This window comes from Panthera uncia, assembly GCF_023721935.1.
Source record: "Panthera uncia isolate 11264 chromosome E2 unlocalized genomic scaffold, Puncia_PCG_1.0 HiC_scaffold_19, whole genome shotgun sequence".
NCBI classification, from domain to species: domain Eukaryota; kingdom Metazoa; phylum Chordata; class Mammalia; order Carnivora; family Felidae; genus Panthera; species Panthera uncia.
The window spans coordinates 12031037-12058111 of record NW_026057588.1 but is presented as its reverse complement, the minus strand read 5'-3'; the positions used below and the strand labels follow the sequence as shown (position 1 = coordinate 12058111).

At 57.2% G+C, this 27075-nt stretch overlaps 3 protein-coding genes across 3 annotated transcripts in view; all 3 read left to right on the top strand.

Annotated features, from left to right (window-relative positions):
• Positions 1–5451, top strand: part of ATP1A3 (ATPase Na+/K+ transporting subunit alpha 3) — an 8107-nt gene extending 2656 nt beyond the window's left edge. Inside the window, exons 7-12 of the mRNA XM_049622316.1 lie at positions 481–598; positions 739–1007; positions 2231–2429; positions 2515–2624; positions 2703–2927; positions 5236–5451. Of these exons, the coding sequence (XP_049478273.1) occupies positions 481–598; positions 739–1007; positions 2231–2429; positions 2515–2624; positions 2703–2927; positions 5236–5451 (1137 nt within the window). The remainder of the gene's footprint in view (positions 1–480; positions 599–738; positions 1008–2230; positions 2430–2514; positions 2625–2702; positions 2928–5235) is intronic.
• Positions 5452–6007: 556 nt separating this feature from the next.
• LOC125915762 (sodium/potassium-transporting ATPase subunit alpha-3) lies at positions 6008–13734 on the top strand. Its single transcript, XM_049621762.1, has 10 exons — positions 6008–6150; positions 6477–6627; positions 6733–6901; positions 9310–9464; positions 9541–9664; positions 10464–10609; positions 11116–11246; positions 11887–11988; positions 12467–12558; positions 12798–13734. Exons 1-10 carry the CDS (start codon positions 6020–6022, stop codon positions 12824–12826), a joined length of 1230 nt encoding a protein of 409 aa, XP_049477719.1. The 5' UTR covers positions 6008–6019; the 3' UTR covers positions 12827–13734.
• Positions 13735–17990: 4256 nt separating this feature from the next.
• On the top strand, positions 17991–20949 carry RABAC1 (Rab acceptor 1). Its single transcript, XM_049621763.1, has 5 exons — positions 17991–18131; positions 18439–18651; positions 18957–19054; positions 20531–20632; positions 20715–20949. The coding sequence occupies exons 1-5, from the start codon at positions 18076–18078 to the stop codon at positions 20801–20803; spliced, it is 558 nt and encodes a 185-aa protein (XP_049477720.1). The 5' UTR covers positions 17991–18075; the 3' UTR covers positions 20804–20949.
• Positions 20950–27075: the final 6126 nt, after the last annotated feature.

The following is a 27075-nucleotide window of genomic DNA, read 5'->3' as shown; positions in this document are numbered from 1 at the left end:
CCCCTCCTCCCTCAGACCTGGGGGTCCAGACCCCCAGCTCCTCCTCCTTTAGACCCAGGATTCCTGCCTCCAGTTTCTTCCTCCTTCAGACCTAAGAGTCCAGACCCCTAGCCCCTCCCCCCTCAGACCCAGGAGTCTTGCCCCCAGCCCACTCCTCCCTCAGATCTAAGAGTCGAGGCCCCCAGCCCCTCCTTCCTCAGACTCAGGGGTCAAGCCCACATCCCCTCCTCCCGCAGGACCCAGGAGTCCAGGCCCCTGGTCCCCACCCCTCAGACCCATCAATATCTTAGACCTTGGCAAGAAACCTCTGCTTCCCACCTTCAAGAGCCCAACCTCTAGCCCCCCAGATACCGCTCACCCATCCAGGTTTCCAGGCTTCTAGCTGTGACCTCCAGGGATACAGGCTTCGGCCCCGGTGTCCTCTGGACAAATGCTCCCTGATCCCAGGGCTGAGCCCTTTTTCCTTTCACCCACCCCCAGGTGGACAACTCCTCCCTGACTGGCGAATCAGAGCCCCAGACCCGCTCTCCCGACTGCACACACGACAACCCCTTGGAGACTCGGAACATCACCTTCTTTTCCACCAACTGCGTGGAAGGTGAGGCAGGGTGTGCCGGGGGCACCCAGCTTGGGGCAGGGCTGGGCCACACGGAGGGATGTGCATCTGGGATTCGGGGTTCCTCTGAACTTCACTGAGACCCCATCCCCACCTCAGCCTAACCCCCTCTGACCCCACAGGCACGGCTCGAGGTGTGGTGGTGGCCACGGGTGACCGCACCGTCATGGGCCGCATTGCCACCCTGGCTTCGGGGCTGGAGGTGGGCAAGACGCCCATCGCCATTGAGATAGAGCACTTCATCCAGCTCATCACCGGCGTGGCTGTCTTCCTGGGCGTCTCTTTCTTCATCCTGTCCCTCATCCTCGGATACACCTGGCTTGAGGCTGTCATCTTCCTCATCGGCATCATCGTGGCCAATGTCCCGGAGGGCCTGCTGGCCACTGTCACTGTAAGGCCCGGATTCCCACGTCTGAGGGAAGAGGGGGGCGGGGGGCCTGACTGCAATTTTCCTGATGAGGACAGGTTGCACACCGAGGGCCCGGCCTCCTAGATCTTGGACAACGGGGCCTGGGGACTCAGAAAGCCTGCCTCACAAAACAAGCGCACAAGAATCTTGAGACACATCGCAAGGCCTAAGGGGCTCGCGGTCCTGGCCCTTTTTAAATTCACGTACAAAATTAAGAAGTACGCTTTCACGGTAAAAAGTCTAAAGGATACATGGAAATAGTTAAAAAAGAAAGTAGCGGTTCCCCCCACCCTCCCGCTGCCCAGCAGGTGCGGGCATATCCCAGCGTGTGGGCAAATGCTGTTTTCAGGGTGCATAGAAGGGACTGTTCCAGGAATCCTGATCTGCTCCTTGATTCTCTTACTTTTTTTTTTAACGCTTATTTATTTTTGAGAGACAGGGAAAGTGCAGGGGAGGGGCAGAGAGGGAGAGAGGGAGACAGGATCCGAAGCAGGCTCTGCGCTGTCAGCAGAGAGCCCGATGCGGGGCTCGAACTCACGAACCGTGAGATCATGGCCTGAGCCGAAGTCGGACGCTCAACCGACGGAGCCACCCAGGCGCCCCAATTCTTTTACTTAATATATCCGGGAGCATTTTCCATATTAGCATGTTCAAAGCTAGGGTAGGTCAAAGGCTTTTTATAGACATGGCGTGTGCATACCTGGGGGCGCGCGTACAGACGCACAGGCTGCTGAGTCAGCATGGACCTGTGTCAGCCATACCCAGATCCAGTTCCCCAGAAACCCCCTCAAGACCGTATTCGGCTTCCCCCTGCACCCCCCACCAGCCCAAAGGTAACCCCTTAGAACCCCGGCTTCTAAGCAGTGTAGTTTTTGTATTTCATATCGACGGAATGATTTAGCGTTTGTTCATTTTTGAGAGACAGAGCATGAATGCGGGAGGGGCAGAGAGAGAGGGAGACACAGAATCCGAAGCGGGCGCCAGGCTCCGAGCGGTCAGCACAGAGCCCGACGCGGGGCTCGAACTCACGGGCCGCGAGATCATGACCCGAGCCGAAGTCGGACGCTTCACTGACGCTTAACTCTTTCACGGGCCATCCCGGATTGTCTCTGGGCCTGGCGGGTGGGTTGTTGGTGTTCACGTTGCCGGTCCAGCCCTGCGGCCTGCCTCTACCTGTGACTTGCCGGCCCTTGGACGTCCCCTAGGTGTGTCTGACGCTGACCGCCAAGCGCATGGCTCGGAAGAACTGCCTTGTGAAAAACCTGGAGGCCGTGGAGACCCTGGGCTCCACATCCACCATTTGCTCGGACAAGACGGGGACCCTCACCCAGAACCGCATGACGGTTGCCCACATGTGGTTTGACAACCAGATCCATGAGGCTGACACCACTGAGGACCAGTCAGGTGAGAGTGGGGCCCAGGCAGGGACCGGGGGGGGGAGGGGTCTGGCCCCCGAGACGCCGTGACCTGTGACACATGCCTCCTTCAGGGACCTCGTTCGACAAGAGCTCGCACACCTGGGTAGCCCTGTCCCACATTGCCGGACTCTGCAACCGTGCCGTCTTCAAGGGAGGTCAGGACAACATCCCCGTGCTCAAGGTGCGTCCAGCTGCCCGCCTCGCCTCGGCCCTGCCCACGCCCACCGCGCTCCGCGCTCACAGCCCTCTTTTCCCCTAGAGGGACGTGGCCGGGGATGCCTCAGAGTCTGCCCTGCTCAAGTGCATCGAGTTGTCCTCTGGCTCCGTGAAGCTCATGCGTGAACGGAACAAGAAAGTGGCCGAGATTCCCTTCAATTCTACCAACAAATACCAGGTACTCTGGGCCGCCCGGGAGAGCGAGCCTGGGCCGCAGTCTCTAACGCCTATAGGTGGTCACCCCTGCCCCGCTGCCCCCTCGTTTTGGGCCAGTTACTAACCTCCCAGAGCCTTGGTTTCACCATCTGTAAAATGGGAATGATAGTATCTACCTGGTTAGGTAAGGAACAGGCAGACCCAAGAGTGAGAGTAAGGTCTCTGCCACAGTGGGAGGCAGAGGAATGGAGGTCATCCTGCAGCAGGGAGTGAGTACCGGCCAGAGATCTCTCATTCATTCAACAAATACATTTTTTTGAGCAGCCACCGCATGTCAGGCACATACGTTTTAGGTGCTGGTACCTGTGGCAGTGAGTGAAGCAGGAGAGTCTCCCCTCACATGGAACTTATAATCTAGTGCTAGAAGACAGACGATGACAAAGGCAGGAGGAGATACAGAATATGCCAGCTGCAGGTGTCTGGGGGAAGACTGTGGTAGGCAGTGGCCCCAGCATGTGCAAAGGCCCTGAGGCAGGGGTTTCCTGATGTGTCTGAACAACAGCCAGGCAGCCAGGATGATGGAGCAGTGAGCCAGGGCAGTGGGTGCCTGGTCAGGTCCCATTGGGCTTGTGGGCCGTGGGGAGGACTCAACTGTGACTCTAAGAGGGACATGAGCCACGGGGGGGGGGGCTCTGAACAGAGGAGAGATGGGACTTGACTCATGTTTTTTAAAAGAATTTCATTGAGGGGCGCTGGGTGGCTCAGTCGGTTAAGCGTCCGACTTCAGCTCAGGTCATGATCTCACAGTTCGTGGGTTCAAGCCCCAGGTCGGGCTCTGTGCTGACAGCTCGGAGCCCGGAGCCCGCTTCGGATTCTGTGTCCCTCTCTCACTCTGCCCCTTCCCTGCTCATGCTCTGACTCTCTCTCTCAAGAATAAATAAACATTAAAATATTTTTTAAAGAGTTTCATCAAGGTATAACTCACATACCATAGGCCACCCACGTAAAGTCTGTAATTCCGCATTTTGGTATATCCACAGATAAGTGGAATCAACCACACGACCACGGAACATTTTATCACCTCGAAAGGAGGCCCCATCACTCCTTAGCTATTGCCCCCCCCCCCCCCCCACGTCCCCCATCTCCCCGATCCCTAAGTAACCACTAACCTACTTTCTGTCTCTTCTGTGTTGACCTATTCTGGACATTTCATAGGAACAGAATCGTATGACACGTGGCCTTTTGTGACTGGCGTCTTTCACTTAGTGTAGCGTTCTCAGGGTTCATTCGTGTTGTAGTGGGTGGGCAAGCAGACCTCTGCACGGCGGGATAATGTTGCATCGTCTGGATACTCCCCATTTGGTTCATCCCGTTCCCCTGCTGATGGACATACGAGTTGTTCGCCCCCCTGAGCTACTGTGTCTGACGCTGTTGGGAATGTTCACACACGCGTTTCTGTGCAGACGTACAGACCTTGCCTGTGTCTCGGGTGTGTACGCCTCGGGAATGGCTGGCCCAGATGTGACCCCTACATTGAGCCTTTTAGGGGACTGCCAGACCTTTTGGCAAAGTGGCTGCACCGTTTTCCACTGACTCACGCTTTGTGGTTTTCTTCTTTTAATTTTTTTTTAATGTTTATCTTTGAGAAACAGAGAGAGAAATAGAGCGTGAGCAGGGGAGGGGCTGAGAGAGAGGGAGACATGGAATCCGAAGCAGACTCCACGCTCTGAGCTGTCAGCACAGAGCCCGACGCGGGGCTCGAACCCACAAACCGTGAGATCGTGACCTGAGCCAAAGTCGGCCGCTTATCCGACTGAGCCACCCAGATGCCCCTGCCTCACGTTTTTTAAAGGAGCCTCCTGGCTGCCTTGGGGAGGCGATATGAAGGGCTGGGGTGGGCAGACACAGAGACTCAGTGTGGAGGCTGCTGTGATATTCCCTAGGAGAGATGGGGGGTGGCCGGAGGGGGAGGGCAGGGGGGAGGTGAGGAGAGGTCAGAATCTGGGTGCGTCTGAGAGGTGAGCTGAGCAGATTTGGTGACAGGTCAGATGTGGGGTGAGAGGCAGCTGGGTGAGGCGGGGAGAGAGACACACATCCTATGGGTGGCTGAGATTTCTGTGAGAGAGACCCATGGGCAGAAATATCTGTGAGATGGAGAGACCGACATGGGCAGGGGTGAGCCGAGATCTCTGTGGGAGACTCCAAGAACCAGATGGAGCTCTCGGGTAGAGAGATTTGGGCAGTGCCTTCCGAGGGAGCCCCAGCTGTGGTCTGTCCTACCACCCGTGGCTCTGAGCTGGAGGGGGGTTGGAGGTGGAGAGGGGAGTCCTCTCCCCCAGCTGGGGGCGGGCGGCTTCTTCTGGTCCTGAGACGTCCCGGCATGCTCACCCTCCACCCTCCGTCCTCCGCCCTATCCACAGCTCTCCATCCACGAGACCGAGGACCCCAACGACAACCGATACCTGCTGGTGATGAAGGGCGCCCCCGAGCGCATCCTGGACCGCTGTTCCACCATCCTGCTGCAGGGCAAGGAACAGCCACTGGACGAGGAGATGAAGGAGGCCTTCCAGAATGCCTACCTCGAGCTCGGCGGCCTGGGCGAACGAGTGCTTGGTGCGCTCCACGGGTGGGGCTGAGTTGGGGCAGGGGCTGGGCCAGCTCCGGGGGGCCCTTGAGGGTGTGGAGGGGTGTGATGCCGCCCAGAGTCTGGCTCAGCACAGCACCTCCCAGAATGCACCACGAATGAATGAATGAATGAGTGAGTGAGTGAATGAATGAAGGAGAGGGGAAGGCATCTTCAGGAAATAAATGTTGACAGACTCTCCCGCCGGCCGGGACTGTCCAGACTGCGGGGACCCTGACGGCTGGGAGCTGTGGGCGGGAAGCTCGGAGGTCCGAGGCTGGAGCCCTCACGCCCCCCACCCGTCCTGCCATCAGGTTTCTGCCATTACTACCTGCCCGAGGAGCAGTTCCCCAAGGGCTTTGCCTTTGACTGTGACGATGTGAACTTTACCACGGACAACCTCTGCTTCGTCGGCCTCATGTCCATGATCGACCCGCCCCGGGCCGCCGTCCCCGACGCAGTGGGCAAGTGCCGCAGCGCCGGCATCAAGGTGTGGCCTGGGGCAGCCGGGGAGGTGGGGCCGGGGCCCCGGGGGCCGGCAGGGAGGCTGGACCGTCTCCACGCCATGCCCACAGGTCATCATGGTCACGGGTGATCACCCCATCACGGCAAAGGCCATCGCCAAGGGCGTGGGCATCATCTCCGAGGGCAACGAGACTGTGGAGGACATCGCTGCCCGGCTCAACATTCCCGTCAGCCAGGTCAACCCCCGGTGAGCCCGCCCCTGCCGGCTCAGGCTTCTGCCCCCACCTGGCCTCCCACTGGGACCGCCTGTGCCCCTTCCTCCTGGGTCTCCCCTGTTGACACGGCTCCTGGGTCCTGCTCCCCCTCCACGTGTGAGGACGGACAGCTTGGTGCAGGGCCGCGTGCCAGCTTTCCTGCTCACGGGCGGTGTGACCCTGGGCAAGTCAGTTATACTCCCTGAGCCTCGGTTTCAGAACCTGGTCCTCTGCCTCTCCTGTGTGGCGTGGGTTGGGTTGGCCTGGCCGTCCGTCCGCTAATCCCCATGAGTCCTGAGCAGCTCTCTGCTCTCCCCAGGGATGCCAAGGCCTGTGTGATCCATGGCACCGACCTCAAGGACTTCACCTCTGAGCAAATCGATGAGATCCTGCAGAACCACACTGAGATCGTCTTTGCCCGCACGTCCCCCCAACAGAAGCTCATCATCGTGGAGGGCTGTCAGAGACAGGTGGGCTCAGCCTGAAGTCCCTCAGGGGCCAGGACTTCTGGTCCCTGATGAGGAGGGGGCTGGGGCCAGGCCCCTGGGCGTCATCCTCACTCTCTGTCCCTCCAGGGAGCAATCGTGGCCGTGACTGGCGACGGCGTGAACGACTCCCCTGCCCTGAAGAAGGCAGACATCGGTGTGGCCATGGGCATTGCCGGCTCTGACGTGTCCAAGCAGGCAGCGGACATGATTCTGCTGGACGACAACTTTGCCTCCATCGTCACGGGTGTAGAAGAGGGTGAGTTGGCCGGGGTGGTCCTGGAGACTGGGCTTCCTGCATGAGGTCGGAGAAGGGCAAGAGGGACCCATTCGGCTGCAGCCAAATGACGGTGGGGAGACACCAGAATCCTCCTGAGCCCCGGTGAAGCCTCAGCTTGTCCCTTCAACCCCGTGGGGTTGGGGGCTCCCTGGCGGCGGGGCTGTGCTGACGCACTTCTGGGTCCCAGCATCGCCCAGCGCAGGCCCAGTTGGGTGGGTGATGTAGACGTGGAAGCATTTTAAAAATACCTTTAAATGCAAGGACGGGGAAGCAGAGGGTCCTTCGGGAGCCCTGTGGAGCCCCCTCCCCCAGCCCGGGGTCAGGGGGCAAGGAAGCTTCCCAGAGTGGACAGGGATCGCTATACGGAGCCCCAAGGGCCGAGTTGGAATGTTCACGTAGAGTAGTGGCAGGGAAGGGAGTTCTGGGCCGAGGAACAGAATGCACACAGGCGAGGCGGTGTGAGGGAGCGTGTGTGGGGCCGGGCCTGGTGTCCGGGGTGGGGGACACTGAGGGCACTGCCCCCTGACGGGCCTCTCAGTGTGGCCACAGATGGGGCTTGTTCACAGTTAATTTTATTCCGATCACTGGAGGCATTCCTGATAATTATAGGAAATGAAGACAAGCATTAAGCCGAAACTTAGAATCACCCATAACCTCACCATCCAGAAATAGTCACTATTCATGCTGTGGTGCATTTTCTTGCAGTTTCTCTCTCACATTTGAAACGTTCCCCAATGCGAAAAATAACGCATGATCAAAGGGAATCTAAACAGTAAAGCTGCGCCTAAAGTGACAAATGCCCTTATCCCTTGTCTCCTTTGTCCCAGAAGACGCCCCGGTTACCCCTTTCTTATTCCCCAAGTCGTCTGTGTGTTCACAGTGCGCACATCTGTGGATACACCGTTCACACTTTCCAGGCATCTACTGGGCTGGACAGACAGTGTGAGCAGAGCGGACGTGATTGGTCCCCCCCCCTCAAGGAGGCGGGAGCGGCAGCTTTTAACAAATTAGCAAACAGACCGTAACATAACAAACCTAGTTGTAAATTGTGACAAGCCCTAAGGAGCGACCCGGTGGGGGATGCTATGTATCAAGGGTCCTGCCTAGATTGGGGGCGGGGGGGCAAGGAAGGCCTCTCTGAGGTGGAAAAAAACCCCACAAAGTTTAACTTCCAGTAGGGGAAATTCCAGGTAGACTGCACAGCAGAGCAAAGAGCCTGGTCACCATCCACGACAGCTCATGGCCAATCTTGTTTCGTCTGAGCATACACACTGGATCATGTTGAAGCATATTTATTTACTTGTGGTTTTTTGTTTGTTTGTTTGTTTGTTTGTTTGAGAGAGACACAGAGCATGAGCAGGGGAGGGGCAGAGAGAGAGAGGGAGACAGAATCCGAAGCAGGCTCCAGGCTCTGAGCTGTCAGCACAGAGCCCGACACGGGGCTTGAACCCACGAACTGTGAGATCATGACCTGAGCCGAAGTCGGACATTTAACCGACTGAGCCACCCAGGCGCCCCTATCTATTTGTCTATCTACCTATGTATTTATTTTGAGAGAGACAGAAAGTATCGGTAGGGGAGGGGCTGAGATAGAGGGAGAGAGAGAGGATCTCACATAGGCTCTCCGCACCGTCAGCGCAGAGCCTGACGTGGGGCTTGATCTCACAAATCACGAGATCGTGACCTGAGCCAAAGTCAGACACTCAACTCACTGAGCCACCCAGGGGCCCCGCGTCGAAGCACATTTCAATCATCATCCCCTCCTTCGATACTTCAGGATGAGACACCAGACGTTTGGGGAGAGCAGAGCATGTGTGGCAGGAATAGAGCCCCGTTAGGGTTTCGTCGCGTCCCCTCCAGCCCGTATCTCCCTTCCTAAAAATAAGCACTATAGATTAGTTTTAAACCTCATCTAAGTGGAGTCGTGCCGCATGAACGCGTTTGTGTTACGTTTCACTCAACGTAACGTCTGTGAAATTCATCCACGGGGTTGGGTGTGTCTGCGGCTGGTTCCTTTTTCCTGCTGAGTGGATGGACCGTAGTTGGTTTATCCACTCCCATGCTGATGGGCATTGGGGTCGGTTCAGGGTTTTGGCTATGGTGATAACGCTATGGTGGACCTTCCTGCGCTTTTTGGTGGACGTAAACACTTACTTAAACCTAGGAGTAGGATTACAGTGGGGGGAGGGGTGGTTAGCTTTAATACAAACTGCCCAACAGTTCTCCAAAGTGGTTATATTTCGAGAATGTTTGAACAGGGCGTCATGGCTGGATGTCTCCATGGGAAGGTGGGCAGGTGGGAGGGTAGATTGGAAAGGACTCGGGGACCAGGCAGGGAAGGGGCCAAGGACCAGGGTGCCCGGGATCTGAGCCTGCCCCTTCCTCAGGCCGCCTGATTTTTGACAACCTGAAGAAGTCTATCGCTTATACCCTGACCAGCAACATTCCTGAGATCACACCCTTCTTACTGTTCATCATGGCCAACATCCCGCTGCCTCTGGGCACCATCACCATCCTCTGCATCGACCTGGGCACTGACATGGTGAGCCCCAGCCACTCTCTGGGCCCCGGGAAGGGAGGGCCCCCCACTCCCAGCTCATGTGACCCTGCCTGCCCAGGTCCCTGCCATCTCCTTGGCATACGAGGCTGCGGAGAGTGACATCATGAAGAGACAGCCCAGGAACCCACGCACGGACAAGCTGGTCAATGAGAGGCTCATCAGCATGGCCTACGGGCAGATTGGTGAGGACTTGAGGACCACACCTCATTTATGGCTGGATGTGCAGGGCCTAGAGCCTGGCCCAGAGCGAGCACTCTGAAACCCTGTGTTGGATGAGTGGGGAGAGAGTAGGACTTGGTGCTGGAGGTTTGGAAGGAGTGACTTACAGATGGGTGCTGGTCACCAAGGTGGGGCCGGTACACCTGGAGGACAGGCGTGGGGGTGCTTCTGAGGAGCACATGGGACACGGAGTGGCAGGTCAGGGTTGGCCCCAGGCTGGCCACTGCAGAGCCCGCTGCCCCACCCGCCTCCGTGGTGGGAAAGACAAGATCAGCCTGTGAGTGCTCTGAGGGCAGGAGTGAGCCCCAGCCCCTCCCACCTCCTCCTCAACCTGCTGCTGGAGGTGATGTGTGCAGAGCCTTTGGAAGTGCTGAGCTCCCCATTGCTAGGAGTGTTCCAGAAAGCAGAGGCTTCATGGTGGTGGTCAGAGGCCTGGGGAGATCACTCCTGCACTGAGGAGCCTGTTAGACCGAAACGAGGGCCTTCTCAGGGATTCCCTGATGATCAGGTGGCCTGGCTCAGGTGGGAGAGAGCCTCCAGGTGAGACCCTTCCCTGAGGCTCCAGTCCCAGGTGGCCACCACCAGGTGGCGCCCTCGGGTTGCCATCCGGGAGCCCAGCCTCAGATGAGGCTCGGGCAGTGGGTTCCGAGGCCGAGGCGGCCTCACCGACCTCCCAGTGGGAGTCCCACGGGGCCTCATAGGTGCCCTGGACTGGCTGCCGGCCCCTACCTGAGCTTCTCCTCATCTCCTCCCCACCCCTAGGAATGATCCAGGCTCTCGGTGGCTTCTTTTCCTACTTTGTGATCCTGGCAGAAAATGGCTTCTTGCCCAGCAACCTGGTGGGCATCCGGCTGAACTGGGATGACCGAACCGTCAATGACCTGGAGGACAGTTACGGGCAGCAGTGGGTGAGTGAGCGGGCCCCGCAGCATGGGGGACTCCCGGTCAGCGCTCAGCGCCCCTGCCCACGACAGGAGCCCGGGGCCGGCTGTCCCAGCCACGCAGGGCTGCTCCCTAGGACGGCCCCTCTGCCCCAGGGGCGCCGTGAAGGCCTCTGCCGGGTGCTGGGAGCCCCCTGGCACTCTTGGCTCAGCCCACCGAGGTCCTCGCGTCCCCTGGCCATGCTCTGTCCCACCAGGCGGGACGCCTTCGCCGCCTTCTTCTCTGTCCCTGTGTATCCCTTCAAAGCCTGGCTGGTGTCCGTTGTCCCGGGAGCCCCGCAGGGTCTCCGGTTCCTGGTGGACAACTGAGGCCACCATTAACTTCTCTCCTTCCCCGTACAGTCCCTGCTCTTCCCGCAGGGCCACGAGCCAAAGTGGGGAGGCCCCACCTGGACAGAGTCGCTGCTTGCCCTGGGGCCCGGGCAGGGGGCACGTGGGCCCCGGGCGCTGACCGCTTGTCACCGCTCTTGCAGACATACGAGCAGAGGAAGGTGGTGGAGTTCACGTGCCACACGGCCTTCTTCGTGAGCATCGTGGTCGTGCAGTGGGCCGACCTGATCATCTGCAAGACCAGGAGGAACTCCGTCTTCCAGCAGGGCATGAAGTGAGGGCTGGCTGCCCGAGGCCCTGTTCTCTGTCCCCTCTGTGTGTCTGTCTGTGCCTCCCCTCGTGCGCCGTGTCTCAGCTTTGGCCTCTGAGTGATTTTCTCTCAAGTGGTCCATCTGTCTCGGACTCTCTCTCAGTCTGCCTCTACGTGTGTGTCCAGGGGCGGGAGTGTCGCGGGCTCTACCTCTCCGCGCCTGTCTGCGTGTCTGTTGCTCTCTCTGTCTCTCTGCCTTGATTTTTTTTTTTTTTAGTTTTTTTAATGTTTATTTATTTTTGAGAGAGGGGGAGAGAGAGACAGAGCGCGAGCAGGGGAGGGGCAGAGAGACGGGGAGACACAGAATCTGAAACAGGCTCCAGGCGCTGAGCTGTCCGCACAGAGCCCGATGCGGGGCTCAAATTCACAAACCGTGAGATCATGGCCTGAGCCGAAGTCGGACGCTCAACCGACTGAGCCACCCAGGCGCCCCGTCTCTGTCTTGATCTTTCTGTGCTGCCATCTCTCTGCCTCTGTCTCTTCTCGTCTCTGTCTCTGTGTGACTCCGGGTCTGCCTGTCTCCGTCTGCCTTTGGGTGTGCCTGTCCCTGTGGGGTTGGGGGCTGGGTTAGGTTCTCTGGGTCCAGCCCTGCCTGTGCCTCCAGGAACAAGATCCTCATCTTCGGGTTGTTTGAGGAGACGGCCCTCGCTGCCTTCTTGTCCTACTGCCCAGGCATGGACGTGGCCCTCCGCATGTACCCTCTCAAGTGAGTGCCCCTCCCTCCCACAACCCTGCTCCAGGAGCCTCTGAGGAGCCTCCCCTGCAGGACATCCTCACAAGCCCCACCTCTCCTGGTGTCTCTCTGGGCCCCACCTCTGTGCCCCCCATCATAGTCCCTGTTCTTTTTATTATTATTATTATTGTTAAGATTTTATTATCTTTAAATCATCTCTGCACCCAACGTGGGACTCAAACTCAACAACCCCGAGATCAAGAGTCACACGCTCCGCCGACTGAGCCCGCCAGGCGCCCCACAGGCCCTGTTCTGATGCCACTGAACCTGCCCCCTGCGGACGTCCTCACAGGGGGGCAGCCTGCAGGCCCTGGCCAGGGCACCCCTCGCCTGTGGGCCCAAAGGGCAAGGGGGGATCCCCCCAGGGTGGCATTCCTGTTCTCCAGACTCTGCAGCTGTGTCCCCCATTATGACCCCTCACCAAGGCCCTCCTGCCCTCCCCTCTCCGCAGGCCCAGCTGGTGGTTCTGTGCCTTCCCCTACAGTTTCCTCATCTTCGTCTACGATGAGATCCGCAAACTCATCCTGCGCAGGAACCCCGGGGGTGAGGGGGCCCAGCGGGTGGAGGGGGGAGGCTGGGGGGCAGGGGGGCAGGTGGAGGCTAGGTGGGTGGAGCCCTGTGCTGACCTCTCTCTGTGTCTCCCCCACCTCCCTCTGTGCTGCCCCTCCGCCCCTTCCCCGCTTCTCTCTCCCTGGCTCTCTGGTCTCCCTCCTCTCCGTCTCTGTCTCTCTCCTGTGCCCGTCTCCATGTCTCTCTCTGTTTCTTTCTTTCTTTGTCTCCAGGTTGGGTGGAGAAGGAAACCTACTACTGACCTCACCCCCCCCCACATCGCCCATTTCTTCCCTGCCCCCCAAGCCCAGGACAGCCCCCACCAGTCCCCCCATTTTGTATTCTGGGGGAGGGGCCTTCTCTCCCCGTGGCCCCACCTTGACCCTCACCCCCTCAACTTACCTCCCGCCTCCCGCCCTCTCTCTCCTCTGGCTGGCTTCTCTCCCCGCCCCCCCCCACTTCCCCCCTCTCTTTTCTGTGTCTCTGTTCCTCTCCCTCTCCTCGTCCCTTCCTCCCTGCCCCCACCCAGCCCCCTCCCTGGGCTCTTTTTTACTCCCCCTCACCCCTGGCTGATGCCATCTCTGGTTCTGGACAATTATCAAATATATCAGTGGGGAGAGAGAAGTGTGTGTTGTACTTGCTTTCTGGCCCTGGGGTGTGGGCGGGCGCTGGCACCTGTTGCTGGGTGATTCACGAAGCTTCAGGAATTTTGCCTGGCACGAGCTTGGGAGCCACAGAATCTCGGAGTCCTCGAGTCATGGGGTTTTAGACCCAACCAAGGCTAGAGTGAGAGCAGCTTGAATTGGCCAGGCAATGGGATTATGGGATCAGAACAGGGAAGAGGAAGGGAGTCTCGAAAGCCTCTCGTATCAGAGTAGATGGGGAAGGGACGGGGCAATGCCGGTGACAAGGACAACGACCACGATGGTGATGATGGTGATCCGTTGAGTGCCCGCTCTGTACTCTGCCCTCTTCTAAGCACTCTGTGTGCATCAGCTCATTCAGTCCTCACAAGGTGTGAGACACAGAGGGAAAATGACTTGCTCAAGGTCACACAACTGAGAGGTGACAAATCTGGGATCTGAAACTAAGATGTCCAACCTCTAAGTGCTGTGTTATTCTCTCACTCTTTTTATTGAGATAAGTTTTCTGTGAAATGCAAAAATCTTAACTCTTTTTTTTTTTAAACGTTTTTTTTTTTTTTTTTAATTTTTGGGACAGAGAGAGACAGAGCATGAACGGGGGAGGGGCAGAGAGAGAGGGAGACACAGAATCGGAAACAGGCTCCAGGCTCCAGGCTCCAGGCTCCGAGCCATCAGCCCAGAGCCTGACGCGGGGCTCGAACTCACGGACCGCGAGATCGTGACCTGGCTGAAGTCGGACGCTTAACCGACTGCGCCACCCAGGCGCCCCAAAAATCTTAACTCTTAAGGGCACAGCTCGATGATTTAAAAATTACACTGCAGGGTGCCTGGGCGGCTCAGTCAGCTGAGCATCCAACTCTTGATTTTGGCTCAAGTCATGATTCCAGGGTCATGAGATCGAGCCCCATGTGGGGCTCTGCTCTGAGCGTGGAGTCCGCTTAAGATTCTCTTCCCTCCCCCCCCGCCCCCGCCACTCTCTCCCACTCTCTCTCTCTTTCTAAAATAAAGTTTAAAAAAAATTACATTGCATAACCACCACCCGGATCAAGGTTATGTTACATTTCCATCCACCCAGAAAGTTCCTGCCCCTTTCTAGTCAGCAGCCCCCACACTTGTTCTTGGACTTTCATAAAGGAAATCTTACAAACATGTTGTCTTACGTGTCTGCCTTCTTGTCCTGAACACATTGTCCCATGTATCTGTAACTTTGAGAGCCACTAGAAATAGGAACGTTGTAACAGTGTCTTCCGATGAGGACACATGTATGCATCTCTGTTGTACAGGGTACACGCTTAGGAGTGGGGTTGCTGATCATGGCACAGACTATGTTTGGCTTTTTTTTTTTTTTTTAATGTTTATTTATTTTTGAGAAAGAGAGGGAGACACAGAATCCCAAGCAGGCACTGTGCTGTCAGTGCAGGGCCCGATCTGGGACTTGAACCTACGAACTGTGAGATCATGACCTGAGCCGATAGCGAGAGTCAGACGCTCAACACAGCCCAGAGATGTGAGTCAGAGGAGGGCCTGGGGCCAGATCAGGGCCCACCTGCCTCCCGGCATGGGTGTCTGGGTGACCAGGATGCCGAGACCCCACGTGAGTGTGTGCCCAGGCCCACTGCACCAATTACATTTTCCTACATGAGCGCATAGTGGTCTTTTCTGTAAAAGGGAAAATGGTCTTCAGATTTGTTTCAGTTAGCCAAAACAGATACTAATGTAAGTCTTTCGGAGAAGTAAAGTAGTGTAAGATGAGCTCTTGGAAAGCGGGAGATGCTCTTCACTTTATGCCATTTTGGCTTATGAGAGGTTTTATAGGAACGCTCCATTTTGGATAGTAGGGGAAACCTGTACTCCCATAGACAGCTGCGCAATCTGAGGCCCGGAGAGGGCAGGGACTTCCTTGAAGTCACACAGCAGGGATATAATCCAGGTTTCTGATCATCTGCGCTAAGGCCCTCCTACACTCGCAGCTCCACTCCCTGCAGAGATCCAAGAGGCAGAAAGGAGGCTTCAGACTGGAGGGAACACAGGGCTAGGGCCCGTCTCCCACGGCCTTTTCAGGGGCCCCTTTATCTCCCTCCATCCCCCTAATTCAGGACCCACCCCGTCATGGCCCCCTCTCCCCACTATCTCCCCCCATGCCCCTGCCTCAGGGACCTTCCCATCTCTCACACTCTCTGCCTTAGGGCCTCCTCCCCCACATTGCCCCTGTGCCAAGGCCTCATCTCCTGACTCGAAGTCCCCCCACCCCTCTGAGGGCCACTCCCCACAATGCCTCTGGACACCACTGTCCACGGCCCATGCTGTGCGACACCTTCGCTAAAGAAACCCAACAGCTCTCGTAACAAAAGTCAAACCCAAGTTTCTCAAGGTTGGCCACGGGAGGAGGCCTCTGGACCTCTGTCTCCGACTGTCCCCAAGATTCATGTCCCTCTCAAGGGCGCCCCTGCTTAACCCTGCTGCCCCCATGGCTTTGAACTCGGGTGCCGCTTCCCCCATTAACGCACTGGGCTGATTGTGCCTTAACAGTCCTCCTTTGTAGCCGGACCCAAGTGGGACGCCTGAACAAGATTCGGCTGCAGGCCTGGGGCTGACAAAGGGAGGGATGAACGGTGACCGGCCAATCTGACCTTCAAAGTACGGCTCATTGGCTCATTCAGCTTCAGCTCGGGACCTCCCCGCAACAGGGGGCCTTCCGGCTTACTGCTCACCAGCCCCTTTGGCAGGGGCCGTCTCCCCAGCCCATGGGAACGCCCTCCAGCAGGCCTCCAAGTCCAAACCAAAAGGGACAGTGGATCTTAGGAGACAGTGGAGTTAACAGTCACCTGGATATTCTAGCTGGATATTCTTCGTCAGGTCCACCCAGCCCTGAAACTCCAGTCCACGTAAGGGAGCCCACAATTCCCCATATTTCCACACACATTTCCTGAGGCTCTTCTGGTGTGCGCCTTTAGAACTCTGGCCATGAACCCACCCTCACTCAGGGGCAGGGGCAAAGGCTGAGAGGGAGCCATGGCTGTGGGAACTAGGGGAAAGGAAGGGCCATGTCTCAGACACCAGCCACACCTTGGGACATCCAAGGGGCCTGCAGCTTCTAATACGTGACTGTTAAATTTAGGAAGGCAAGGGGCGCCTGGCTGGCTCAGTTGGCAAAACATGCGACTCTTGATCCCGGGGTTGTGAGTTCAAGCCCCAATGTTGGGTATAAAGATTACTTTTGGGGCGCCTGGGTGGCTCAATTGGTTAAGCATCCGACTTCGGCTCAGGTCATGATCTCACGGTCCGTGAGTTCAAGCCCCATGTCGGGCTTGGAGCCTGGAGGCTGTTTCGGATTCTGTGTCTCCCTCTTTCTCTGCCCCTCCCCCCCTCAAAAATAAATAAACATTAAAAAAAAATTGAGAGGTGTCTGAGTGGCTCAGTCGGTTAAGGGTCCAGCTCTTGGTTTCGGCTCAGGTCATGATCTCACAGTCCGTGGGATCGAGCCCTGCGTCGGGCTCTGCACTGACATGGCGGGGCCTGCCTGGGATTCTGTCTCTCCCTCTCTCTTTGCCCCTCCCCTGCCCTCACTCTCTTTCTCAAAACAAATAAACTTTAAAAAATTTTTGAGAAGGCTTACCTCTAGAAATAATCAAAACATTTATGATAATGTAGTGGCAGTAACATTGACTACCGTTTATTGAAGTGAATAAAGTGTCAAGACTCTTTCAAGCACTGTATATGGGCCATTTAACTGAATCATCATAACCCCATGAGTGAGTGTGGTACTATTAGGATCTCCACTGCCCTGATGAAGTCACTGAGGTTCAAGGTCAACACAGCCTAGACTTTCCTCTCTGACTCCAGAATCCCGGGTCTTTCAGTTATAACAATTCCCTCTTTTATTTATTTAACATTTTTTTAAGTTTATTTATTTTGAGAGAGACGGAGCACATGAGCGGGGGAGGGGCAGAGACAGAGAACCCCAAGCAGGCTCCGCACTTCCAGCACAGAGCCCGATGTGAAAGCTCCAACCCAGGAACCGTGACATCATGACCTGAGCTGAAGTCAAGAGCCAGAGCCAACTGAGCAACCCAGGCGCCCCAACAACTCCCTCTTTTAAAAATTCTCAACCCTTTCCCAACTCCCCTCTCCCATGGGAGAGGAGGGGGTGTCCCAAGGTCCCTAGTCCTAACCCATTCATCCCTGGGAGCTCAAGGGTTGGGGGGCGGGGGGGCTTTGCCCTCCATCTCAGATACCCACTCCAGCGACCGTGGCCCTCTCGCCAGTCTCTGCCTCCAGGAAAGAAATAGATTCCCACGAATTGTCTAGTCTCTCCGTTCAAAATGCGGTCCATGGACCAGTAGCATCAGCGTTACCTAGGAACTCGTTGGAGATGCAGATTAACGGGCCCCACCCTGGATCTGCGGTGTCAGAACACGTGAGTGTCTTATCAAGCCCTCTGGGTGTTTTGTATGCACTCTAGAGTCAGGACGACAGTTCTCCATGATCCCCATTGTACCCTGCAGGGGAGTGAGTACACGACGACTGCTTCTGCTTCTGCCTTTCGATCTCCCGGAACGCCCCGACTCCTGAAGACCCACCTTCCCCAAGCCGAACGCCCCGCTTCTAAAACTACAACTCCCATGATGCCCAGAGGCGCTCCGCCGCTTTACGCGACTGCACCTCCCAAGGTGTTTCGCGAGCCCGACCCTCCCGGGCGTCATCAGGACTACAACTCCCACAATGCTCGGCGGCAGAACCACCGCCCCCGGCGGCTCCGGAACGGCGCCACGTCTGCTCCGCTGGGTGGGGCAGAGCTCGCGCGGGGCCGCCGGGGTCTGCAGATCCCCGGGCTCGTTACAGCGGCCCTACCCCTCACGACACAGACATGGCGGCCGAGAAGGACCCGCAGAAGGATGCCGAGCCGGAAGGGCTGAGCGCCTCGTGAGCAAGCTGGCTCTAGCCCTCCCCTGACCGAAACCCGGGAGCCCTGGCCCCCGCCCCCTCCTCCCTCGGGTCCCAGAAATCCGGGCCCCAGACACTAGAGTCTGGGCCCCTGGTGTCCTCTTCGAAGACTCTGGAGTCTGGGCCCTCGGCCCCTCCTCCTCTTGGATCCAGGAGTCTTGGACCTTTACCCCGTAGCACCCCAGAGTCCACCCCCCCCCCACTCGGCCCCCTTACTGCTCGGAGGTAGGGGATTGGGGGCCCAGGCTCCATCCCGGTCTACCGCTGACCCGGCCCCGTCCACTAGGACCCTGCTGCCGAAACTGATCCCATCGGGCGCGGGCCGTGAGTGGCTGGAGAGGCGCCGCGCGACCATCCGGCCCTGGGGCTCCTTCGTGGACCAGCGGCGCTTCTCGCGGCCCCGCAACCTGGGCGAGCTGTGCCAGCGCCTCGTACGCAACGTGGAATACTACCAGAGCAACTATGTGTTCGTGTTCCTGGGCCTGATCCTGTACTGTGTGTGAGTGCCTCTCCCGTCCCGCACTTAACCCCACCGGTCGGGCCTCGCCCCCCCCCCCCCAGCACTGCCCACCCCGCACCCCCAGCCCACCCCCGGTCGGCCCCGCCTTCCGCGTCCAGTCCCTCTTCTCACTGGCCAGGCCCCTACGGCCCCGTCAGCCTGGCAGGGACACAGTGTGACCAGATGTGACCTGGTCTTGCCAGGTCTCAAGGGCGTAGCCTGCTATCCACCGGTGTAGGTGGTCAAGGTCCCCTTGGTTGGCTCATTCCCAGCTGCTTGACCCATGCTTCCCTACCCTCCTCCAGGGTGACGTCCCCCATGCTGCTGGTGGCTCTGGCTGTCTTCTTTGGCGCCTGTTACATCCTCTATCTGCGCACGTTGCAGTCCAAGTTTGTGCTTTTTGGTGAGAAATCCCCTGTCCTGACGGTTCCCTGATCCTTCATATCCTGTTCTTGGACCACAAGCCTTAGACCCCTGACCCTAGTCTGCCCAAGCCTAGATCTACACCAGATCCCTCAAACTCGACCCATCTCAGACACACCAGATACTCACACCCAGTCTCAGACAGCCCCCTCCCCCCACCGCGTTGGCACTCCTCAGCCTGGAGATACCCCAGAACCTACTCTTCACCCTGTCCCTCAAACCTACTTTTCCTCCTCCATCCTCCTTCACCTCCCTGCAGAAAGCATCAGCTGCAAGTACCCACATTGGACACCAGGTGGCGACCTTACACCGGCCTAGATCTGTGTCCCTGCCATTTCCTGCTTCCTGGGGTGGGGCCAGAAAGATCTTGGGACCGCTCAGAGAGGGAAGCTGAGGTTTGTGGCTCATGTGGTCCCAGACCGGCCCTAGGCACCACTGGGAAGAAAGAGGGGCCTGAGTCTCCACTCGGGGGAAGCTCACGGTTCCGAGTGGTGAAAAGGGAGAGCTGGGTTCAAACGGGAAGACCTAAGAGAAAGTCCTTCAGGGGTTTGCACGTTCCGTCCATGACAGGGGTGAGCTGGCTGAGGGGCATGTCAGGCACACACAGGGCATGGAGGGAGTGCCTGGAGCACAGCCATGACCCCGCTGCCAGGAGGCACGGAGACCTGATCTTCCGCTGTGCCGCGAGAAGCTAGAAATCTATATTACTATGTGAAATCATCCATAAACCAGATTCTTGGGGAACTTTGTACAGACACAAGAAACACGCCCACAGGGACGCCTGGGTGGCTCAGTCAGTTGGGTGTCTGACTCTTGATTTGGGCATAGGTCATGATCTTGTGGTTCATGAGTTCAGGCCCCACATCGGGCTCCATGCTGGCAGTGTGGGCCTGCTTGGGATTCTCTCCCTCTCTCTGCTCCTCCTGCACTCTGTCTCTCAAAATGAATAAAAAAACTTTTGGGGCGCCTGGGTGGCTCAGTCGGTTAAGTGTCTGACTTCGGCTCAGGTCATGAACTCAGGTTCGTGGGTTCGAGCCCCACGTCAGGCTCTGTGCTGACAGCTCGGAGCCTGGAGCCCGCTTTGGATTCTGTGTCTCCCTCTTTCTCTGCCCTCCCCCACTTGCACTCTGTTTCTTTTCTCTCTCAAAAATAAATAAACATTTAAAAAAAAAAAGGAGAACGATAGTCTAGGGAAGGGGGAGCCTGGGGGCTCCCTAGCAGGAGTGGGGCTGAAGGGCAGTGAACAGCAGGGAGAGGGCAGGGAGGGAGGTGTTCTCTGTTCTGGCAGAGTGTGGGAACATCAGAGAAATGGGTGAGGCCAGGGCTGGAGGAGCCCTTGACATGAGGAGTTTGGATGATCCTGAGGCTCCCGGAGCTTGTGACACCAGACTGGCGTGGGGGGCACCAGGAGTTACCGGGGAGAGGGCACGAGTGTCCAATGCCGTCTGTCCCCCAGGCCGAGAGGTGAGCCCAGCCCATCAGTACGCTCTGGCCGGGGCCGTCTCCTTTCCCTTCTTCTGGCTGGCTGGTGCAGGCTCTGCCGTCTTCTGGGTCCTGGGTGAGTACAGGGTCGGGGGAGCCGGGGTGGGCGGTGGGGGGCAGGTGAGGAGTGAGGCCCTGATCTGCCCATTTTCCTGCAGGAGCCACCCTCGTGGTCATCGGCTCCCATGCCGCCTTCCACCAGACGGAGGCCGGGGATGGGGAGGAGCTGCAGATGGAACCAGTGTGAGGTGTCTGAGGACCCGCCGGCCCCCCCGAGGCAGCTGCCTCGTCCCTGGTCACCCCTGCCCCGCACGGCTCTGCACTCCTGGCCGGAGCCCCCTTACAGGCCCAGGGAGGGATTCCAGCTTCGGAAATAAAGCTGTTACAGTCGTCCTTCGGCCGATACTCCCCGGGCTCTTCTGTGGGCCCGTGCGGGGGGTGTTGGGGAGACTGCAGAGACCAAGAAGGAGGGGGCCCCTGGCTGGGGCGGTGGGGGATTCATTAAGCAAGATAAACCACTAAACTATGATAGGACCGCAAATGGTGGTGAGTGCTGGGGAGGGGCGGGGAGTGAGCCAGCCAGGGGTACCCCAGACCACGCCCCCCCGCCCCGCCCCGTTCAGTGATTTGCTAGGAGGACTCGGTATATAGTTGGAGCTACAGCTGTAATTCATTATCGTGGAAGGTGGCAAAGCGAAGAGAAAAGGCACTTGGGGCAGAATCCAGAGAAATCCCGGCCCCAGCTTCCCAGCGTCCTCTCTCAGGGGACTTCCACACGCTGTGCTCGGTTCCTCCAGCGGCGAGTTGTGACAGCGAGTGTGGATGTCTGCCAGGGAGGCTCATTAGAGACTCTGCCCGGGCTTTCTGCTGGGGGGCGGCCACACGAGCACCCTCCGTCTAGCGTGTACCGGAAGCCCAGGCTCCCAGAAGGAAAGCGGGCGTTCGGCATAAACAGTACCCTCGGCACAGTGTAGACACAGTGAGTCACTCTTATCGAGGACCAGGGGGAAGCCTTCTGGAATCCCAGTTCCCAGACACCAGCCCGGGGCCAGCTATGCAAGCAGCCCTCTGCAAGGACAGCCTACCGTGTTAACACTTTCCTGCATAAAGAAAGTTCTGGAGACGAGTCGCAGGTTGAGGAAGGCCTCCCCCAGGTGACGCTGAGTGAAGGGGCAGCTGCAGATCCTTAAGAAAATGCTCTGGGCAGAGGGAGAAGCGGGTCAAAGGTCCGGAGGCAGCAGGGAGCCTGGGGGTCCTGGGGGTGCAGCCAGGAGGCCCACGTGGTGGGGGCAGCAGGAAACTGGCCGGCTTCGGTGAGGGCTGTGGTTTTACCCTGAGTGAGGTTGCGAGTGACGCAGCCTGCGTTTCGTCGTAACATGAATACCTTCCGCCACCTGGGAGCACTGACACAAGAGGACCGCGCCCGGCAGGGGAAACACCAGGCAGATGTGACAGCAAAGCGGGGCTACCACACAGGGCTGGTCTGGGAGGGCTCTCCGAGGAGGTGACCTTTCAGTGAGCCTCGAGGGGACATGGAGGCAGCTCCGGGAAGAGCTGTGGGTGGTGTGGCCTGAGCAGAACCACGGCCCCAGACCTTACAGCGCGGCCCCCTGGCTTCTCCAACCTGGAGTGTCGCCACCCAAACTCCACCCACTCACTATTCCATCAGCAGGTGTTTTATCGAGGGCCCACTGCATACCCCGCGTTGTTCTGGAATCATTCCATCACACGAGGCACCAGCCACATGTGACTAGTGAGCACTTGAAAGAAACGTGGCTGGTCTGAATTGAGATGTGCTGTGAGTATAAAATCATCAGGTTCCAAAGACTTAGCAGGAAAGGGTATAAAATGTCTTAATCATTTTCTATCCTGGCTATATGTTGGAAGGACAATATGTTGCAGAGACGAGGTAAATGTATTATTTTCACTTTTTTCCTTGCTTTTTAATTTTTTTTTCTCAAAAATAATTTTATTTTATTTTTGAGACAGAGAGAGACAGAGCATGAGCAGGGGAGGGGCAGAGAGAGAGGGAGACACAGAATCCGAAGCAGGCTCCAGGCTCTGAGCCATCAGCCCAGAGCCCGACGCGGGGCTCGAACTCACGGACCGCGAGATCATGACCTGAGGTGAAGTCGGACGCTCAACCGAATGAGCCACCCAGGCGCCCCTTTCCTTGCTTTTTAAAATGTGATTAAGTAGATGGGGCGTCTGGGTGGCTCAGTCGGTCGAGCATCTGACTCGTGATCTCAGCTCAGGTCTTGATCTCGGGGTCATGAATTCAAGCCCCACATTGGGCTCCGTGCTGGGCATGAAACCTACTTTAAGAAAAAGGTGATTGAGTAGAAAATATAAAGTTACATTGGGGCTCATATCCTGGGGTTACTGGACACGCCGGCTGACATGCTGGGGAAACAGCAGCACCACAAACAGACGAGGCCCTGCCCTCCCGGGGCTCACGTTCAGTGGGAGAGGCGCTCGATACACAAACCAAACACCCAGCAGACAGGAAACTCAGCAAGTGATCAACTTGTGAAACCAATAAAACCGGACTGGGCGAGGCTAGAGAGTCCTTGTGGAAGGAGAGGGCTCACTTAGCGTGGGGAGGCAGGGCCCTGCTGGGCACCAGGAGGAGATGGCTCCTTGGAGGTCTGGAGGAACAGTATTCTGGCCAGAGAGGACAGCAAGTGCAAAGGCCCTGGGGTGGGACCTGCTCAGTGACAAGGCAGCGCTTGTGGCTGGGTGAAGGGAGTGAGGGGAATAGCTGTAGGAGATCACGGTGGGGAGGTTGTTGGAGCCAGATCATGCAGGATCTGCAAGCCGTAGAGAAGGTCTTTGGATTTCAGCTTAAGGTAATGTGGACTCTAGAAGGGTTTTGAACACTGGGGGGACAGGGTCAGGTGTGAGTTTTAGAAATATCCCTTTGGGGTCATGTGGGGGATGGGCTAGAGGGAATGGGGCCCGGGAGGATGAGCCAGGGACGTGGAGGGGAGAGGAGGGACAGGGAAGACAGGTTCAGGACAAGGAGCTCTGTGACGGGCCTGCGTGGGAGCTGAGTGGGAGGGGGCAGGCAAGGATGACCCCCAGGCTTCAGTTTCCAGCAAGACAGGGAGGACCAGGGGGCCTGGGTGTCTGGGTCCACATTGGTCCCAGTCAGTCACCGGGGGCGTGCTTCCAGTGGCCGCCACCAGAGGGCGGAAAAGTGCTTCCTGTAGACTTTCTCCAGGGAGGGAGCCAGAGATGGGCTTCTGGGAGATGAAACCTGGGAGCCAGGAGCTGAGGCAGGCCCCCCCCCCCCCGCAACACCCCCCCCGGGTCTACTCCAAGGCCAGGCTCCCAATCCCAGGTCTGGGGTAGTAGATGGTGTTTTGTTTGCTGATCGAGATGCCTGTGCTCCTGGGGGAGACAGTCTTCAAGCCCACGGGGTCGGTGGCCACCACGTCCAGTTTATGCTGCTGAGCCTGGAGGGAATGTGGTCAGGCTGCCTTGTTTGGACATGACGAGGTCAGGGGCCCAAGGGCCGAGACAGAAATCACTGTGGCAAGTCAGCAGCCTGGGGTTGGGGGGTTATGGTTGGGGTTGGGAGGTTGAGAGACAGCCCAGAGGTTAGACCAGCCCAGAGGCCGAGGACCGGGTGGGGGGAGTGGGGGCGGGGAATGACTGATTACAGGTCCCTAATTCTGATGTTGGGTTATTGAGATGCCTCAGACCAGAAGTTTCCATCCGGATGGTCAAGCCTGTTCCCCAGACATGCCTCCTGAATGACCTTGCGTTGAGAGGTTTGGATTGGGGCAACAAAAACAAGGAGGGCTCGGTGTCTCACCAAGGGGACAAAGGACTGGCCGTCTATTTTGGTGACAGATCCTGGGAGTCCAGCTGGCTGTCCGGGAGTGACAAATTGGGAATGTGGCTGTCGACTTCATGATTAAGGAGCCCGTGGGTCCAGGTTTGGCATGACAGGAACAAGGGATCTAGTCTCGTGCTAAGTGACGGGGCCAGGGAGGGCCTAAGCCTCATTCTAGGTTTCAGATGGGACACCTCGTTGTCTCAGTTGCGGAGACAGTTTCTAGTTTGGGGTAATAGAAAACGGGACGGGGCACCTGGGTGGCTCAGTTGGTTAAGCATCCGACTCTTGATTTCGGCTAAGGTCATGACCCCAGGGTCTTGGGGTCAAGCCCTGAGTGGGGGGCTGAGCTGAGTGTGGAGCCTGCTTAAGATTCTCTCCCTCTCTCTCTCCCTCTCCCTCTCCCTCTGCTCCTCCCCCACTAGTTCTCTCTCTCTCTCTCTCAAAAATTGAAAAAAAAAAAGAAATTTGGGATCTTTTATCAGCTTTGAGATGATCATTTATCTAGCTTTGGATGATAGAAAAGGGGTGTGGGTATCTAGGTGGCTAATTTGGGGGGATGACCCTGAGAGTCCAGGACCCTTGCTTGGGATGACAAGGTAGGGTGTCCCCTTGGCTGGAGGTGAACTGATTGGGGTCTGTTGTCCCCTTGAAGCAGCAGAGACAGGCCACGCTGTCTAGTTTAGAGCAGGAAGAGCCCGGGGGTCCTGCTGTGTAACTTGGGACAACAGAGTTTGGGGGGGGGTCTCGTGGCCATGTGCAGTGACAGTGACTGGGGAGTCACATTTTTTAGTTTGGGGAATGTCTGCTTGTCTAGTTTGGGGTTAAGAACACAGTGCGTCTAGTTCTCAAATGTTAAGTGACAGATTAGGGACTCTTTTGTCTGGTTGGGAGTGACCGGGACTGGAGTTGTCAGAGATGGGGGTTTTTGTCAGGATTGGGGTGATGGAGCTGGGATTCTAAGATCTAGTTTGGGGAGACAGTATGTAGTTGCTAGACTGAGACACCAACATTAAAAAAATTTTTTTTAATGTTTATTTATTTATTTTAATTTTTTTTAACGTTTATTTATTTTAGAGAGAGACAGACTGCGAGCAGGGGAGGGGCAGAGAGAGAGGGAGACACAGAATCTGAAGCAGGCTCCAGGCTCTGAGCTGTCAGCACAGAGCCAATGCGGGGCTCGAACTCACGAACCGCGAGATCATGACCTGAACCGAAGTGGGATGCTTAACCAACCGGGCCACCCAGGTGCCCAAGACACCGACATTTTAAGGTTTGGGATGCCAGACTGAGCATTCAGTGACTAGTTTGGAGCAACAGGAATCGCGGATCAGGCGTGCTCCATCAGGGTGTCTGAGGCTTGCAGTCTGGTCATCCCATTTGGGGTATCAGACACATAGTCCAATTGTCCAGTTTGGGGTTATAGAGACCGCCGAGGGACTGGTTGTCTGGTTTGGGGTGATGACACTGGGGTTCGGGGCTTTGGTTTGGGGTGAGAGACATTGGGGTCCACTCGATTAGTTTGAAATGGCAGACACTGCAGGTCTGGTCACCTCGTTGGAGTGACGGACTGACTGGGGTCTGTTGTTTGGCTTGGAAGGCAGAGCTTAGGGACGTGGTTGTCATGATTGGGATTTTGGAGGACCCTGGGCTTTCTTTGTCTAACGGGGAGGCCAGATCCTGGGGATCTGGATGCCTAGTTTGGGACATACAAAGTGGGGGTTCGTTTGCCTAGATTGGGGTGGCAGAGACTAGGGTTCTGGGAGTCAGGACTTGGCTTGGAGTGGCAGAGCCTAGGAGGCCAGCTGTCTAGTTCAGGATGACAGAGATTAAGAATCAGTGGTGCACTTTGGGACAGAGTGTCTGGGGTTCTCGGGTCTAGTTTGGCATGAGTGGAATGAGGGGTCTGTTCCGTTCAGGGTCCCGTTCAGGCAGATGAGTCTGCCTGACCAGATGAAGGTTAAAGGGGATGGGGGTGCCCATCTCTAGCGTGAGGTGACACTTCTTGCACCTAGGTGTTCGATATTGAATGACAGAGGGACCCTTGCCTTGTTCGGGGTAGCAGAGTCTTGGGTCAGCCGCCTGGTGCTGTGGGTCAGAGAATGGGTTCCAGGAGTATTTGATAGAGACTGAAAGCTTGGTTGTTGTAGGGAAGAAAGCGGGGGGCGCCTGGGTGGCTCTGTGGGTTAAGCGTCTGACTTCAGCTCGGGTCATGATCTCCCAGTCCGTGAGTTCGAGCCCCGCATCGGGCTCTGCGCTGACAGCTCAGAGCCTGGAACCTGCTTTGGCATCTGTGTCCCCCTCTCTTTCTGCCCCTCCCCTGCCTGCTCTCTGCCCCCCCCCAAGACAATAAATAAACATTAAAAATAATTAATAAAAAATAAAAGAAAGCAGGGTCCCAGGGACCCTTTGGGTTGACAGACTCTGAACATCTGGCTGCCCAGTTTTGTGGGACAAAGATGAGGGTCCCTGAGATATTTGGGATGCCAGATGGGGGTCTGGTTATCTAGTGTCGAGCGACAAACCGGAGGTACTAACGGGCATTTGGGGCAAGGAGACTGGGGGTTTGGCTGTCTACTTTTATAGGACAGAGGCTGGGGTCCCAGGATATCTTGGGGTAACAAACCAGTTAAGACTGGAGGTTTGGCTGTGTAGTCTGGGTGGGGGACTGGGGCTCA